The sequence below is a fragment of the Delphinapterus leucas genome, chromosome 17 (assembly GCF_059928025.1).
Source record: "Delphinapterus leucas isolate spDelLeu-1000000601 "Yukka" chromosome 17, BTC_Dleu_Yukka2, whole genome shotgun sequence".
In the NCBI taxonomy this organism is placed as follows: domain Eukaryota; kingdom Metazoa; phylum Chordata; class Mammalia; order Artiodactyla; family Monodontidae; genus Delphinapterus; species Delphinapterus leucas.
This window is the reverse complement of record NC_143145.1, coordinates 31057681-31075446: the sequence shown is the minus strand read 5'-3', so window position 1 is coordinate 31075446 and position 17766 is coordinate 31057681. Positions and strand designations below refer to the sequence as shown.

Genomic DNA, 17766 nt, shown 5'->3' with positions numbered 1-17766 from the left:
CCCCATTTCCTTTGAAAGTTTTCCTCATTTTTATATGGAGCAAGCAGAATACTATGCACAAAGAACAAGAAACCAGAGTCCCTTTGCTGACTGACTACCTAATTTAAGGTCTACATTAATTTGAACCCAGATGCCTGAATAACAATCCTTTAATTCAAATGTTTATTCTTTAATAAAGTAAAATTCCAATCTTTTGAGAATCCTAAGATTTTCTTGCCATATAATAGGGTGCTTTATTGGCTGAATCCAGCACGTGTATTTTTTTTTAATATCTTTATTGGAGTATAATTGCTTTACAATGTTGTATTGGTTTCTGTTGTACAACAAAGTGAATCAGCTATAAGGATACATGTATCCCCATATCCTCTCCCTCTTGAGCCTCCCTCCCACCCTTCTAGGTGGACACAAAGCACGGAGCTGATCTCCCTGTGCTATGCGGCTGCTTCCCACTAGCCATCCATTTTACATTTGGTAGTGTACATATGTCAATGTTACTCTCTCACTTCATCCCAGTTTCCCTTCCCCCACTGTGTCCTCAAGTCTGTTCTCTATGTCTGCGTCTTTATTCCTGCCCCGCCACTAGGTTCATCAGTATCGTTTTTTTAAGATTCCATATATGCAGCACGTGTATTTTTTTTCCCTTTCTTTACTCATAATTGGTACTTGGAAAAATCCCTGAAAAGATCACCCGTTCCAACCTATCCTTTAATTCGCATCTTTACTTCCTGAAAGTTTCCTTTATGACACTGTCTTCCTTAATTGGCATCATTTGTTCTCAAATGGAATTGAATCATTGGGGAATCCCCAGAATTTGTGTAGTGTATTAATCTAACCATTATTTAAGAAGGAGTACCTTATTTGCTTCTTAAGCTTCGGAAGCCCTGATGTAGATATGTAATTTGATAGATAACTTTGAACATGTTTAGTGGAAGATGTGCAAGTGTGAAAAATGCCTGAGATAGCAAGGGTCATGGGAATCTGTGTTGTGATTAAGAAAGATACATTTCCAGAGTTATAGAAAACCTCAGCCCCAAATAATGAGAAACTTCAGAGAACCCAGTTTCACTAATTCCCTGATTCTATTATGATTGTTTTATATAGTATTAGCTTTCATTATACATGTTTAAATTTTACACAAATTTTTCATCTAAGTTTTGACAACATATATTTTAATGTCCCTTCCTTGACTTACAAATATTAATATAATGTAGAACTTTGATGAAAATGAGTTTATCAACCACCCAGGTATTCTCAAACTCTTGACACACGATACATTGTTAACAGCGACTCGTTTCAAAACCCCAGTAAAATACAGTTCTCAGTTTTTCTCAGTGATATGATGATTGCATTTGTTCAAAATTCATGATAAATTCTTCCTCCATAAAAAAAAAGATAGTGAACTCACACTCTGTTGTCTTTGAGTGCTTTTGCACAGTGCTGAAAGAGTACACTCTACTCCATACAGTAAAAAAACAAACAAACGATTTTCATGTAAGCTGTGACAATGAAACCATGCTTCTCAAAGTTCAGAAATATACACTGTAGTGATTCTCTGTTTTTAGTTCTAAATAAAAATAACGTTCTTCTAGTATTTCTCCCTTTTCCAAGGATACATAAAAAAAAATGAGTGCCAAATGAATTACATGGCACTAAAGACCCCTGTAAAGAACACACAGTCCCTTAAACTTATTTCAGTTCCCTTGGCGTCACGTGTGGCTGACAGAATCAGTTCCGAGCGAGTGGCTCACTGACCAGACCTCTTCTGGTGCCTAAAAGACCAGGCTGACAGCCATCTCAGAGAGTTTATGGGTTTGCTTTTTTACTAAAAATTAAGTCAGGACCTTGTAAAACTTACGATTGAAACTGGTAATTTGTGTGTGTGTGTGTGTGTAAACAAGTTCAAGGGAGGTAGATTTGTTCTCATTTTTATTTCTGTTTAAAAAGCAGCAAGAACCTTTATTTCCAGGATCCCCTAAGGGAAGATAGAGGAAGAGGAAAGGGTGAGTAGAATGCTGAAAACCATTGAGAGACACTCTGAGGTTTTTTGCAAAGAGGAAATACTTTCTCTTGTTGTACTTGGACAACGTGTTGCTATAAGTTCTGCAAATAAGGCTCCAGCATGCATAAACAGATTCTTCTGTTGACCAAAGTCATCAGTGTGCTTATTTCTCTCCACAATTAATGTAAGACACAGTCCAAACTCCTTATCATGTAATATGGCCTTCGTTTTCTGTAGCACAGCAAACCTCTACATACAAGACACTTGCTTTTGTCTAACTAAGGCAGGCTCTCTCCCACCTCTGGGTCTTTGTCCACATTGCTCCTTCTGGCTGGAATCTCAAGACTTCCCTCCTACCACCATCCTCCACATATGCCTCACGAGAACTTACTCATACTTCACAAATAATCAAGAATTTCCTCCACGAAGCCTTTCCTGGTCCCCTTCAGTCTCCTCCAATGTACCCCAATCCATCCTCAACCCCAGCCAAGTTCACCGCTTTTCTTCAGTGCCCAACTATAGCCTAATTCCAAGGGTTCTTATTGTGGAGCTGAATCATACATAAATGTGAGCAAAATTTTGTGCTTGTTCATTTATTCTGGGGAGAAGATGCGTAGCTCCAGCAAATTTTTGAAAAGGTCTATGATTCCTTGATCAAAAACCAAAACAGTACAAAACAAAAAACCAAACAGGCATGCTAAAACATACTGCAGCTGAAACTTTTACTTTAAGCCAACTATCCCTCCCATGTTTCCTTCCTTCTCTTCGACTATTAGCTCCACAAGACCAGCAAGGATGATGTGTCCTTTTAGTGTCATTAAAGTGTTATTTCTGCATCAGCATCACCTGGGCATACTTGGTAGGCTTGAGATACCTAGGTTCTATCCCAGGATCAGAATCTCTGGATGTGAGATTCAAAAATCTACACTTTAGACAAACATCTTAGTTGACTTTATGCACACTCAAGTTTGGAAATAATTGAGTAGTACCAGGCAAATAACAGCAACATGATAAAAATTTGGTGGCTGGCTGGCTGGATAAATGAATGAATGCAGACTCTGATTTCAAAAGAATTGTAAGAGAGTAATTTTAGTGAAGTTATGTAAATTAAAGCAAAACCATATCCAGTTAAGAGAGAAATAAAATAATTATGAATATTGGACAACTACATATTTAATAATTATTATTTATTAACAAGCCAAGGAAATATTGACTTAATGTCTTTAATTATCAGCATGTGTTCTAGGTTAGGTGATGTTAAAGAAGCATACAATATTCAGATGTAATTATTCTGCTAAGAAAGAATACTAGGTGTAGTTTAAAAATCAGATTATAAACAGGTACAAACTATTCATTTGATCTTTAACACATCTGCTATTTTTAAAGCATAGTTCATTAAAATAATTACTTTATAACAATGTTGTGACCTCCAGTTGTTTATATAATGACTTCTGATCTTCAGATCTGGAAAATTCTCTCTAGAATTGATCATAAGCACATGTGAGGGAAAAGAAGTGTTTTTCATTTGCAGCCCAAAAATGAATAAGACTAAAATTATTCTTTATCCAGGTGTTTAGCTGAGCTTCTAATTGAGGCAGGTAATAAAATAGCACTTTTGATTCTTTCAAAAGAGAATGAGCAGACCAGCATAAGCACTGGCATTTGTAGTGTTAGTACCAAAAGAGACATATCAAAGCACTTTGCAAATATTTGGCACGGAGTAAATGCTCAATTAATATTAGTTAAAGTTGATTGTTATGATGATACTATCGGCACAGAATTTATAGTTGAGCATTTAATGTTGATATTTGTTGATACTTGTCATGATTATTTTAAATGGTTTTATAAGTGCTTCTGGTTGAAACGAGTAAAGGCTCTCGAAAAGAAATAGATCATCTAGACAGAAAAAGCACTGTATTAGTTACAGGGTAGTCAATATTTTATATTGTCATTTTCATTATTTAAAAATTTTTTACTCAAAAAATATAATTAACTGAATCTCGTACTTTCTGATAAGCTCTCAGTTATTTAACCGTGAGTTCTAAAAATATCAAAGTTTACTGTCACCAAGTGGCAGCTATCAAAATTGCAGGCAGAGTACCTAGTCCTTGTAGCCCACAAACTACTTACTGGTGACAGCAACACAGCATCCTTTTCCAGGATTAATTGGCCTAGGGAATAAGGTATGCTGTGTGTTTATTTTATTTAATTTGCTTGGCATGATGCAATATAGAAATTTTTGCCTAACTTTTACAGGTAAAAAATAAATAAATAAACAGAAGAGACTGCAGTTGAATAGATCAGGGAAATGAATCCTATCCAAGCAACAATCCAAGAAACTAAAGGACACAGCACTTTATTAAAAACCTTACATGGAAACTGTCATATGCTTCCATTCTATTCCATAAACCTCTGAGGGCAGGAATTTGACTTGATCTCCGAATTTCTAGCATCTATATCAATAACTGTCATATAGTAATCAGTTGTGTTTGCTGAATGCACAAAAGATACCTTTGTTGATGTGTCTTTCATATATTTATTAGAAAGTGCTTCCTTTCCAGATGTATGCCAAGCGTTGTGGAGAGGTCCCTGCCCTCCTAGAGGTGGCAGTTTAATAAGAAAGAATAGCCCATTACAACCCCGTGTGATAAGGACTTTGATAAAGGTAGGCACAGAGCACAGGGAGAGCACACAGAAGGGGCTCCTTACCCAATATAAAAAGCAGAGCTCTACAGTCTGAGCTAAGACTTAAAGGATAAAGAAAATCAAGTCAGGAAAGATGTTAAGCTCTTGAAGGATACGGGTTGAGTTTTGTGGATTTGTCTCACCCACGTGTCTTGCACATTGTTGTTACTCATATTTATTGAACAGAGTAATAAAAACACTGAGTGAAAAAAAAATTGATTGGGATGTGAGAAAAGACTATGCAGATGGGCTGCCCTTAGAGGCTAAGTCCTAAGTCTCTCACATGTTACTAGTTGTCTGGCTCTCCTCTTTGCTCTTAGCATCATACTTCATCATTATCCCTTTATACTCTGTGCTTAAACAACACCTTACTACTTGCAGTTTGCCTAACAAGACATGCTGGGTCTCACTTACAAGCTTTCACATATGCTATTCACTCTTCGATCTCCAACTTGAACTATTTCTTCAGCTAATTCCAATTTGTCATTTTTATGTCAACTTAGGTTACCCCTTGGAGGCCTTCCCAAGCCCCTAAAATTGGCTAGGTCCCCCTATTCATGCCACACTTGTCTTTATCTCCAAACTCACTATGTTCATGGCATTGTAATTGCCTGTTTGTCTGTCTACTGTCTATCCCTTCCCCTAGCCCCATCACACAGGAGTATAGACATGTGTGAACACACACGTACATGACTGTACTGAAATATCTCTGGATATTTTACCCTAGGATAGCACAGAATAGAAAATAACAAATATTTTCTTCATTGAAGATAGAGCCTTCATCTTTTCAGTGGTGGCCAACATTTAGAAGGACCCCCAGCAGTGGGATCACAGGACATCTCCCTAGATTATTTCCTGGAGGCAGCATTAGCTGATTCTAGCGATTTCTGCCAACCTATAAGTTTCTAGGACAGCAGTTGTCTGAGTCCCAGCATTACTCATTCTGGAGCTGGAATCCTGGGAATACTTAGACCTAGCAGCACCAAGGCATTTGCTTTTGTTATCTTAGAAAAATTTAAGACTCTAGAGACTGACATTAATCTGCATTAAAGCCAAGAGATTTCCTGATCTTTATAAGGCCTGAAGAAAGTACAGAGTGACTTTGTAGGACCATGCCTTCTCCCTCTTGAATATTTCATCTCAGTCAAGGAGTATAAAATACAAATTTTGTTGAATAAAACAATTCCTTCTGGGCTTCCCTGGTGGCGCAGTGGTTGAGAGTCCGCCTGCTGATGCAGGGGACATGGGTTCGTGCCCTGGTCCGGGAAGATCCCACATGCCGTGGAGCGGCTGGGCCCATGAGCCATGGCTGCTGAGCCTGCGCGTCCGGAGCCTGTGCTCCGCAATGGGAGAGGCCACAGCAGTGAGAGGCCCGCGTACCGCAAAACAAACAAACAAACAAACAAACAAAAATTCCTTCTCTGTTTTAGGAGGTATAACCACAACAAAAATCGTAGTCTAAATAAAAGTAATACACCTCCCAAGGTGGAGAAATTATTTGAAAATACAAATAAAACTACTTAAAGCCTTACGTTTGATATCTAGGCTAAAAATTCAAGAGGGCAGAAACTGCCAGGAGATTCCCTATATATTTTTTTGCCTACCTTGATCAGTCCAGAACTGCTGTAAGAAATAAATTTCCTCTTAGTATTTCAACACATCTGCTACTGGTTCCAGCCAGGACAATGGAGCCCAGAGGATCAGAGAAATGAAAAACACTTCACTAAAAAGTGAAACAAGTTTTGCAATACCTACAAAAACAGCAAGGCTGAAATTTACGTGGGAGGCTCAAGAGAATTCTTTTCAATCCACACTGATTTTTGCCCTTGAAATATACACATGGCATGGGAATACTTTAATGATTGAAAAAAAGGATTTTGGAATTAAAAGACTTCATCCTTACATCCTCATTTTACTTCTGAGGACCTGAAACTTGGAAAAGTGAAGTAACTTGTCCAAGGTCATTCAGAAAAGTAACTACAGATCCAAGTCTAGAGTTCATGTCTCTTGATTCCCAATACAATATTTTACCCATTACATAAAACTGCTTCCCAATAAAGATCTTGGCCAAAAATAAACTTTGTACGAAAAGATGTTTGGCCAAATTATTTTCAAGGTTTTTTTTTTTTTTTTTGGTAATTTTGTTTAAACATCGTATTCATCTCTTCATGTGGAATCTCTTCCAGAATGAGGCTTTAGCATAGCCATAGTTCTACCCTGAAAGTATCATTCATCCCCAACAAATAATAAGGAGATAATAAAATGAGAAGAAAATCACCAAACTGTGCATTATAAATATTATGGTAAGATTATAATTATAATCTAAAATGTACATTAAATAGTGAAACACTATCATTCAGACTTCGCGAATACAAATTTTCTATTGGTTCAAAGAAGGGCTATCTGTAAATTTGTCATTATACTATCTGTGATAGAGGATTTATTAATCGAGTTAATATAAAAAGACAAAGGAGTTAACTTTAGGGAACAAACTGTAACCAAGAATGGAAAAAATTAACATGTAAAGTCACTTGATAAAATCACATGCAAAATTTATCTCCAATTGGTAAATCGTTACTTTTACAGATATGATAATATAATACAATGTACTCTACAAATGTCTGAGGCACTAGCAAGGGGGAGGCCAAAGGGATATTGTAGCAAGTCCCCACAACCACTTCAATCAACATAGATCAGCTTTATGTGTTTTATAACTTATGACATTTTGTAAGAATCTTCTTTGAGACTACATATTCCATTGTAAAAAACCTCGTAAAACTTTAAGTGATTAAACTTAACCCAACCAATAATGGGACAAAATGACCTTCTGTACCTTCCGATGTGATAAAATGGGAAGTACACAGTATCGTTTATTTAACATTCTTGTCAAAAAGATTTAATTTGAATCTCATCAGGAAGAAATAATCAGATAAATTAATAAAGAGACATTTCTGAGGAAAACTGATCTGCATTAAAAAAAAAATACTAATGGCAAGTGTGTGGTAGGTAACTGCTCTAGGTAAAAGGTGACTAAAGAGATCGCAGATGCAATGAGTGAGCCTGAGCTGGGTCCTGAATCCAAACAAGTAAATAGATAAGTACCAATCAGTAAAAGACATTTTTGGGACCGTGGTTGGGGGGTTAGATTTCAATATAGAAACATACTAAATTTTTATTGAATAAATAATAAACTTCCTGGGTGTGATAAAAATCGAATTAAATAATAAAACATATCTTTCATAGTCATATGGCACTTAAGTTTGTCCGATACAAAGTATGTTTGCATATTCTTTCTGATTGGATCCATATAAAAAAATGGTGAGAACTACAGGACAGTGGACATTATTCCCACTTAAAGATGAGAAAATTGAGGTATAAAAGAATTAGGTGATTTGCCCAAGGTATTGCTAGATTGTGCTACTGTCAAGTTGGTTAATCTGAGAACTGTGTTTCTCAGACTCTCCTTCTTTGTACAGTTCCAAGTTAGAGTTGGCCCCAAGAGGACTTTGTATGAGATTTGAACGGTGGAAGTAAAGCAGTGGTCCAACTCAGATTATCATTAGGTATGGTGATGTTCAGGGTCAGAGGTGCCCAGCAGTTCTCAGCTTGCGCTCTCTTCCACTCTGCATCCAGCTTGCCTCCCCCATGCTGGCAATCTGTCCAGACTCGACACCAGATGCCTGATTGCACAACCCTAGGTAACGTAGCTACCGCTTTTCTTAGATCTCCCCTGCTGTGAGATCTAAGCTGGTAGCTGGATTTGGTAGCTGGACGTGCCTGGTTTCTCGAATTTTCCTGCTGGCTTCAGCTTGTCCACTACCACACTGGGGTTCATGTATATGTGTTAGTGACCCTTCCTCTGATTATCCACCTTCATCTTCCAGACCTTCACTTTCCCAGCTCACCTCACATTTGTGTAAGGTGGAATTTGTATAATAAATCCCTTATTTCCATAATACTCATCATGGCTTTGTTTCCGTAACTGAACATTGACTGATACAACCAAATTGGCTTTATGGATAGTGAAGCCAGACTTCTTCTGATTCCTATTCCACAGCTCTTTCCAGTAGATCACAGCATCTCCCTAAACCCACAATTAAACATTTATTTCTTTTAAGCATTGGATGTGGTGGCAGTTATGTATTTGTTTTTTAGCTCTAAGTATGAGGACCAGCAAAGGCCAGCAAAGTTTTTATGAGAAGAAAAAGGTCATTGTAAGCCCTAAACTGATGGAAAATCTTACTGAAGTATTTCTAGGGAGATCAAAATTTAATCACTTATCAAAGAATTGAAGGGGAAAAAAATAAAAAAGACATGTATACATAAAAGTAATTTTATTCTAGTTAATAAGTTTTGAGCTGCAAGGAGCTTTATAAATACTTTAATTTATAGGACAGAAAATTGAGAGATGAGATAATGTGCCTGCAGACATTCAGATTATTAAAGACAGAAGTGGGGTTAGAAGAAACATATTTTATCTCTTAGAATATGTGCTTTGAGTATATTTAATTCCAGCAATTAACTGATGGATTTCCTTTTATTGAGGGATGGCCAAAAGGTGGGCAGTTAGAGATCAAATCTCAAATTGTGACTTCTACTCATATTAGTACTTGTGACCTTATGCGAAATACCACACCTCAATTTTCTTATGTAAAACAAGGTGTCTGGTGCATAGCATGTATTCAACAAATATTAACTATTAACTATTAGCAATAATTTGGCTAGGGCTTCCCTGGTGGCGCAGTGGTTGGGAGTCTGCCTGCCGATGCGGGGGACGCGGGTTCGTGCCCCGGTCCGGGAGGATCCCGCGTACGGCGACTGGGCCCGTGAGCCGTGGCCGCTGGGCCTGCGCGTCCGGAGCCTGTGCTCTGTGGCGGGAGGGGCCGCAGCAGTGAGAGGGCCGCGTACCGCAAACAAAAAAAATAATAGGGAGAGTGGGAGGGAGGGAGACGCAAGAGGGAAGACATATGGGAACATATGTATATGTATAACTGATTCACTTTGTTATAAAGCAGAAACTAACACACCATTGTAAAGCAATTATACCCCAATAAAGATGTTTAAAAAAAAAAATAATAATAATAATTTGGCTGGCTTAGGTATATATCTTGAATTTTGATAAAAATGGTTTCCATATTCTAGAAACTTAGAAATTAGTGGGAAAGATCATACACACAGTTATTTAATAAATACTTGTTAATGACATAATAGAATGTGGATACTGGATAGTTATTCACAGACTGTTATGCATCTATGGGACCACAAAGCATCCAAATTGACCTGAGAATGAAGGTGATGCATTTCTCTGGGAAATCAGTGTAGGGATATTTATAGGTGAATGATCTTAGGATCGATTCCAGAGGCAGAGGGAGAAGCTGCATGGGCTCACATGCAATCACAGTGAACATCTCAGCTAATCTCAAGTGAAATTCTGGACCTTGGATAGCCTTCAGAGTTGTCCTCAATTAGGGCAAGTGGTCCTTAATAGACTCCTATACTGACCAGTCATTGGATGCAATCTGTCTGTAGGAAGGAGCAGTGACCTTGAATGAGATGACTTTCTTCAGTCATAGGCATACCCAGGCAGGGGACCTTGGCTACAAGCTGTTAGCCAGCAATGTTCCCAGGAAGTGGGAGAAGGCGTGCTTCAGCTCTGAAGGGAGGATATAGATGAGCACATCGGAGCATATACCATAGTAGGTATCAGGGAAGACTTCCTGAAATAAAGGAAAATCTTAAAGATTTAGAAGATGTATCCAAAGTTGGGTTTATATGTATAGGGTAAGGATACAGCATAAACAAAGGCGTGGGTGGTAAAGGGAAATTGCAAGTAGTTTCTGGATCATAATCACAATAAGGGGGTATCTGACTGGGTGAGGTTGGGGGAACAATATGATAGTAATAGCTGAATAAGTAGGTAGGACCAGGACAGGAAGAGTTTTAGGTGGCAGACTTTAACCTGTAGATATTTGAACACTGTTGAAATATGTGAAGGATGGCAGAGCCCAAGTCAGATTGTGTTTCAGAAAAAACATCTCAATAAGAGCATGGAAGGTATATCTGAGAGCATCAAGACTGGAGGCAGGAAGGCTTTATAACCGTCTGGGTGTTAGACGACGAGGATCTGGATAATACTGCCTCTCTAGAGGAAGTATTTAGTAATTTCATGTTGATTGTGTGTTACTGCACGTGATGTGTTTATCATAACACTCTCACATTATTGTTTTTTTCTTATTTGTATTCTCTTGGGTTCTACAGATTTTATTTTCTATCTGAGAAAATCATTTGGACTTTCCTTGGAGAACAAAAGAAAAATATGTGTATTACATGTACATTTGTAAGCTCATCAATCTATTCAAAACATTTACTCTAAATCAATATGTGTCTAGAGCATGAGAAAGATCTATTTAAAAATTTTTTTGGTTTATACATTATGGCCACAACTATTACAAGAGTTTTCAAAATATAATTTCTATTAAGATAAAATATTTTTTAAAAGAAAATGCAAAAATTTCTGAATTTAATTTGTAAGAGGAAAAATATAGAAAATGTAAAAACAGAAGAAAAAAACCCCACCATGAATTTCACAGTTTTTATGCGGTACGCGGGCCTCTCACTGTTGTGGCCTCTCCCGCTGCGGAGCACAGGCTCCGGACGCGCAGGCTCAGCGGCCATGGCTCACGGGCCCAGACGCTCCGCGGCATGTGAGATCTTCCCGGACCGGGGCACGAACCCGTGTCCCCTGCATCGGCAGGCGGACTCTCAACCACTGCGCCACCAGGGAAGCCCGAATTCCATAGTTTTGATTTCATTTGGAATTTAGTTGAATTTGAGCAGGTCAATTGACCAAAGCCTCATCAGTTTCTTCATCTTTAAAATGTGTCTAATAATACCTAGCTCAAAATTCATTTTAAGGATTAAGTGATTATAATATTAAACATCATTTCATAGATTATAAAATACTACACAAGTGTTAGCATTAATTCCTTTAATAATTTATCACAACGAGGCATCCTAATTCAGAGGGAAGAGAAATGAGAACAAGCACAGAAAAGCAAAGCTAGATACCTGGAGTCCTGACTTGAGGCCACCTGTGGTGTTACTGGGCCTGGAGAATCAGTACTGGGTGTGAGTGAAGATAGAGGTGGAGAGGGAAGTCACAAGGGTGTAGCTTCCCTTTTCAAGCTTCTGTTTGATTTTCTTTGAAAGAGTGAATAATGCCAGTTTATAGTGTGCTTATTTTGATTAAGCTTTCACCAGAACAGGCATTATGTCTTAATGAGTTTTAATTTCTCATTTGATGCCAGTGTGAATCTTAATATTTAACTGCATGAGAAGGTGATGATTACAGATCTATTTTCTGCTGGGTCTTGGCAGGAAAGAGGGCCAGAGCCACCAGCTTTATTACAGTAGCATTACAGAGTGGAAACCACACCTAACTAGGAAGGAGTCAAACATCCCATATTTAAGTCTTTTTCCCTCCTTGGACAAAAATATTACATATTTATGAACCTCAGCCTTCTTTTCTTTAAAACCAGAGGTTTGGCATTAAATGATTAAGTTCCTTCTGGATCTATAATTCTGATTCTCAAGGTTCACAATTCTCTCAAGAGAGAAAAATGGAGATCTCAGAGTGTACACCTCACTTTCGCTTTTTGATCACAGATCTGCATTATTTGGGTGAAGATCAGAATTACAAAGATGTTCAAGGACCAGGAAATGCTCAGTGAGGGCAGTGGGCATTTTAAGAGGAGATAAGTGTGCCTTCCTCATGCAGATGCCATTCATACCATGTACCCTGAAGCCTACTTCAGATGCCTCCGACCCTCCTAAACCTACCCACTCTTTGCACCCTTAATACCACCCCAGCCTCATAAGTGCACACACACACATGCACACACACACACACACACACACACACACACACACAAGAACTGAGAGACATTTTGGAAAAGAACCAAAGCAAATTCTTCAGGAGCCTAGAAAAAAGACTAGACTAATTTGCTAGTCCTATTGTCAGGCTGTCTGACATTAGCCAAGTTTCATATAGTTTCAAGTTTCAGCTCAAAACATTTACATAAGAGTACCCCTGATGTTTTACAGTGGTTTTTCTTGTTATAAAACTCTCAAAATATTGACCTCCTTGGAAACATTTCTTCTTACAGTCCATTGAATTTTATAAATGTCTCTTCTTTGGTTTCTTGAGTTGCCACATGCACACCCTCTCTCCCCACCATGAGACTATCGACTCTTTCGATCTATTTCTCATCTTCTGTTGTGGTGACATCATCACCGTTTGTTAAGAAAATGCTTATTATGTCTCCAAGGATCCAATCCCACACATAATCCATTAAAATAAAATGAGATGTGTTCATAAAAGAATTGTAGATTTAAACTCCTAAAGGATGGCATGTTTCAAAAAGACAAATAGCAGCAGAAACAGTTGAACTATGAGGAGATGGCCACACAGGTTGGAAAAAAAGCATAAGGCCTTGGTCGCTGTCATTGCATTTTGTTTGAAGCAGTGTGCCAACCCTTTAACGCACACAATCGTGTTTCCAAGACCAATGTAGAGTAGCCACGATATCGAGAGTTTAAAATCATTGCAACCCTAATTTACTGTTTATCTAATTTACAAAACTGAGTCACACACCATTATTAAGGACCTGCTATGTGCCAAGTATTGCATTTATGGGTACTGATATAAAAGTAACTGAAATATACTTCCGGTTCTCAAGGAAGGCCAACCAGTTATTTAGCGACCTAGTTTGTAACAAAGCTAAACTGGGAGGTCTGGGAGACTAGTGACCTCATCACTGGAAGTTTGCCAGTGCCTAGTAGAGTTCCGGGAACACAGAAGTAATACAATAAGTGTTTGTGAAATGAATTTACCACCCTGCATTACTTGATTAACCATTTTCTTCTAGTGTACAAGCTGCTCATTGAAAAAAAAATCAGAGATGTTAACAATTAAGTATATAGTCTATTTTTAATCCGCAATGATGTGCTGTGTATGTTGATGCCATTACTTGGACTTTATTTTTGTCTCTCACATTACTGGCCAAAAAATTCTAAATTATGCCTCTCCTTATTTTTTAGTAAATCATTCAAACATAAAATTTTACTCCTCTTTTGTCACCTTCAAGATAATGTAAAAAATAATTTAAGAAAAGTAAATAAGGGAAGTATAAGTAAAAAAATCTTTTGATAGAAGAAAGTATTTATTTCAAGCCCCTGAGTTTGAGTCAATTCTCTGTCATTAGTTTTATATGTATAAATTCACTGCACCTCCATAACAATAACAGCAAGAATAAAAACAATAATATCATGTTTGAATTAATTCCATATCCTCTAGAATTTAAGCCAACATCAAAATAATCAGTCTGTGAATAAATACACTACCATGTGTAAAATAGCTAGCACAGGGAGCTCACCTCAGTGCTCTGTGACGACCTAGATGGGTGGGATGGGGGGGTGGATGCGACGGAGGTCCAAGAGGGAGGGGATATAGGTACACATATAGCTGATTCACCTCACTGTACAGCAGAAACTAATACATTGTAAAGCAATTCTACTCCAATTAAAAAAAAAATTCTAAAAAAAATAAAAAATAACCAGTCTGTGAGAACTGAAATCTAAAGCTTTGAAGAAGTCTTTACAGGGTTTTTTGCATCCCTTTGTCATAGGCCTAGACAGCCTGATTTTCATTTTGAAGGATAACTTTGATCATTTCTTCTTTTCACACTTTTCCATTAAAACTCTTAGATGACTAGGCCTGAGGCAGTTGAACACCACACCCAAGAAGGACCTACCTGTAATTTTGCTTTTCATTTCCTATGTGGAATCTGTCGTATTGTGAATAGGCTCGGTTTCCTTCCCAGTCCATTAACTCGATTCTTAGTGTGTACTGCCTCTGACTGGTTATGGCAAAAATAAACTCATTCCCCAGCCAATATTCACCAGATGGATTTCCAAAACCCTGTGAAAGAAGACAGAGATGCAGTTGTTAATTCAGGGAAAAGCTCTTTCCATGTTTAGTATTAAGCTATGTTCTAAACAATAAAAAACATTCTTTAAAAGTAAAGATGGTTCTTTCATATTTTTTTTTGGTTCTTTCATATTTTTATACACTTTCTTCAATTACTCAGTATTTTTCTGCTATGTTTCCCCCCATCGAGGCTCATGTCTAATTCTTATTACAGTAAATTCTGATATAGAAATCTGTGTAGATGAGATGTTTTCGAATTAAATGAATCTGGTTAATAGGTTTAACCAGTAAATGCTTCTCAATCACAGCTTGCTTTTGAAAACGTTTCTAAAATACTAGTTAACGGAATATTTTCAACATAGTTTAAATATTTTTCAGTGAATATCATCAGCATAGTATCAGACAAGTTATTTAACAATATTATTATTTTTTTGTTATTATTATTCACAAGTCAAATTATGGGTAGATAATAACAGATTACTAGACCCTTAACTTCCCTAGCTTTAACATTTTCATTTTTAAGTAATAATAAGCAAATCTGTAAATCCAGAACTGTAATCATTTAAATACTTCGCCTCAATAGATTAGGATTTTGAGGCAGAAGGCTGACACTTAAGAGCTAGTGAGTGAACCTAGCTGGCTGCTCCGCCCCAGAATCTCAATATGGTTCCACTGTTCTCTTTAGGGCAATCCCAGTCACTGTTACTGTGTTCAAAATAGTTTTCTTTGTGGAGTAAAAGAAAGTACACAAGAGAAAGCTAACTCTTAATGTTGGCTATGTTAGTGATAGGAAAATTTTAAACCCTAGGAAACTACTGGCATCCTAGATTTTGGGTATTCACAATTGCCTCGGAAAGAGTTCCTTGGTAAAACTTGAAGTTCAGTGTAATTCTTGATATATGGGTTTGTTTTACTGACCAGACTATGAACTCCTTGACGACAGAAGCTGTGTTGTATTTGTGAATCCTCAAAGACTAGTAGAATGCGGGCATACACTGGGCACTCCATATGTTTCATTGAAGTTCAAAGAAAATGGAAGAAAGGGAGGAAGGAAGAAAACAAAGGCTATGGCACCCTGCAATTGCATTCAGAGAAGTAACCTTAATACATAATTCGTGTTGTAGGTAATTTGGTTGTGTCTCAGGGGTGTTTCTTAAAGTGCCCAACTGAATCATAATCACTGGAGCACTAGTTGAAAAAAAATATTTCTGGCTCCAATTTGAATCAAGCTATCTGAGAGCCAGTCCATAAATCTGAATCTGAACAAACTCCCTGTTTATCTTGTGCACATTCATGCTTGGAAGACTTGGAGGTGTCCAGTAATCACATAATATACTTTTATGTTGCAGAAAGAAACATATTCTGGTTCATTGAGGTATTCATTAACAAAAGTTTTATTTTATCTGTATTAAGAAGAAGTATGAGGGAAGTACTAAAATAATCACAACAATCTTTATTTTCTCAACACAGAAGATAGAATTTAGAAAATATTTGTTTCTTTTCATATTTAATGTATATCAACTTTACAGAATTACAACTACAGTAGAAGTGTTCTTAACTGATTTCTCCTTTAACCAACTTAACATATGAATCATTATTCTCCATTCCTTACTTAAAATATATTGATGCCCAGAGTACACTGAAAGTATTAAATACATTTGTGCACTACTGTCTGCCAATTGAGTGACTTACCAAAGGCCAACTGCATTTGGTCTCAAACTCATTTATGCCAGTTCTGTTATTGTAATGATAAGATTTATAATGTTATGTAAATAAGTTAAATATTAGTGGGGCAAGAGGAGTTTTTGTTCTGTTTTGTTTTTTATAAAAACTAATTTAAATATTTAGATTTGCTCAATGAAAGCAAATCACTAAAAAACGTTTTTGAGCTATATGTTGTTGCAACAACTCTAAAAGACTGAGGAAAATTATAAAACTTTAGAGGATTTTTAATGTACATTACTTTGTATATGCCTTACTTGCTCTAGTTTAAAAAAAAACAGAAGCTAGAAATTTGATGCATTTGATTATGGGAAAGTTTTATGAAAGAGCCACTGACTCAGAATTCCAAGCTTTGAGCCTACATTATAAACACATGGGTAAATGAATGTATATTTTTTATATTTCAATGAAATGTATTAGCATATAGAGGTACACTTTTAAGGTTATTCCCCAATTTAGCTTAGTTTTTGATTAACTGAACACCCTTTGTCCAACTTGCAGTGGTTATATGCATCCCCAAAGATCATCTATCTACCTGTAGCTCAGAGTACAGGTAGATGATGAAGTCCATACTCCAGTGCCTCCTTTCTTCTCTGTTCCTAAGATGCTCAAGTCACACTTTGCAAGAGTCCCACAGTGGCAGGAAATCTTAGAGCAATTTAAGATGTGCTAAGAATTTTACACATTTTTAGGGCAGCTGGTGCTTCATACCAGGGAGAAGAGTAAAGCTTACCTTCTCCAATGAATAAGCAAAGCAGAAAGTTACAGGGGACTGAAAGTCAAAGAATTAGCACATTCTCAGTTGCAGCAGCCACTGGGAAGAAAAAGAAGACTGCTTGGATTCTCTCTGCATTTCTTCTCAGCTCAGACATGTCAAAACTCTCTCTATAGCCACTTGATTCCCTCTTTTGTGTAGCCAGTTAGAAGAGATTCAGTAATTGTACTAACTGTGAATAAGGAGGGTGGGAATGATGAAGTGTTAAGTTTTAGATCAAATGTTTCCATGCCGTTGAAAGTGTTGCAAGGATAAAAGCTCTCCAGCTTAGTGAAAAGTACAGTGATCTCCAGCCAGCCTCAGAAAAGGAGAAGCATTTGTATCATTCCTCCAAGAGCCTCCATTCCCCTCTTGGCATGCAGGTTTGTACCCCCCTCTAAGCGGAGGTTAACAACCCTTCCTAAACAGTTTGCTTTTTCTGACTGAAAATAGAGGAAGAAGCAACTGAAAAGAAAGCAATGAAATTTGCTTTCATAAACAAAAATTTTATTTCATGCACCTTCCCAAAAAACTTTCTAAATATGCTGTATTGGCTACAAGGAATCAATATGACTGTTAGAGAGATAGTGTAGGGAAGAAACCTTCTAATAGCTGAGT

At 37.3% G+C, this 17766-nt stretch overlaps 1 protein-coding gene across 2 annotated transcripts in view; it reads right to left on the bottom strand.

Annotated features, from left to right (window-relative positions):
- Positions 1–17766, bottom strand: part of ANGPT1 (angiopoietin 1) — a 253440-nt gene that overhangs the window by 25353 nt on the left and 210321 nt on the right. For both annotated transcript variants that reach the window (XM_022584589.3, XM_022584588.3), the window contains exon 7: positions 14497–14663. In XM_022584589.3, the coding sequence (XP_022440297.1) occupies positions 14497–14663 (167 nt within the window). The remainder of the gene's footprint in view (positions 1–14496; positions 14664–17766) is intronic.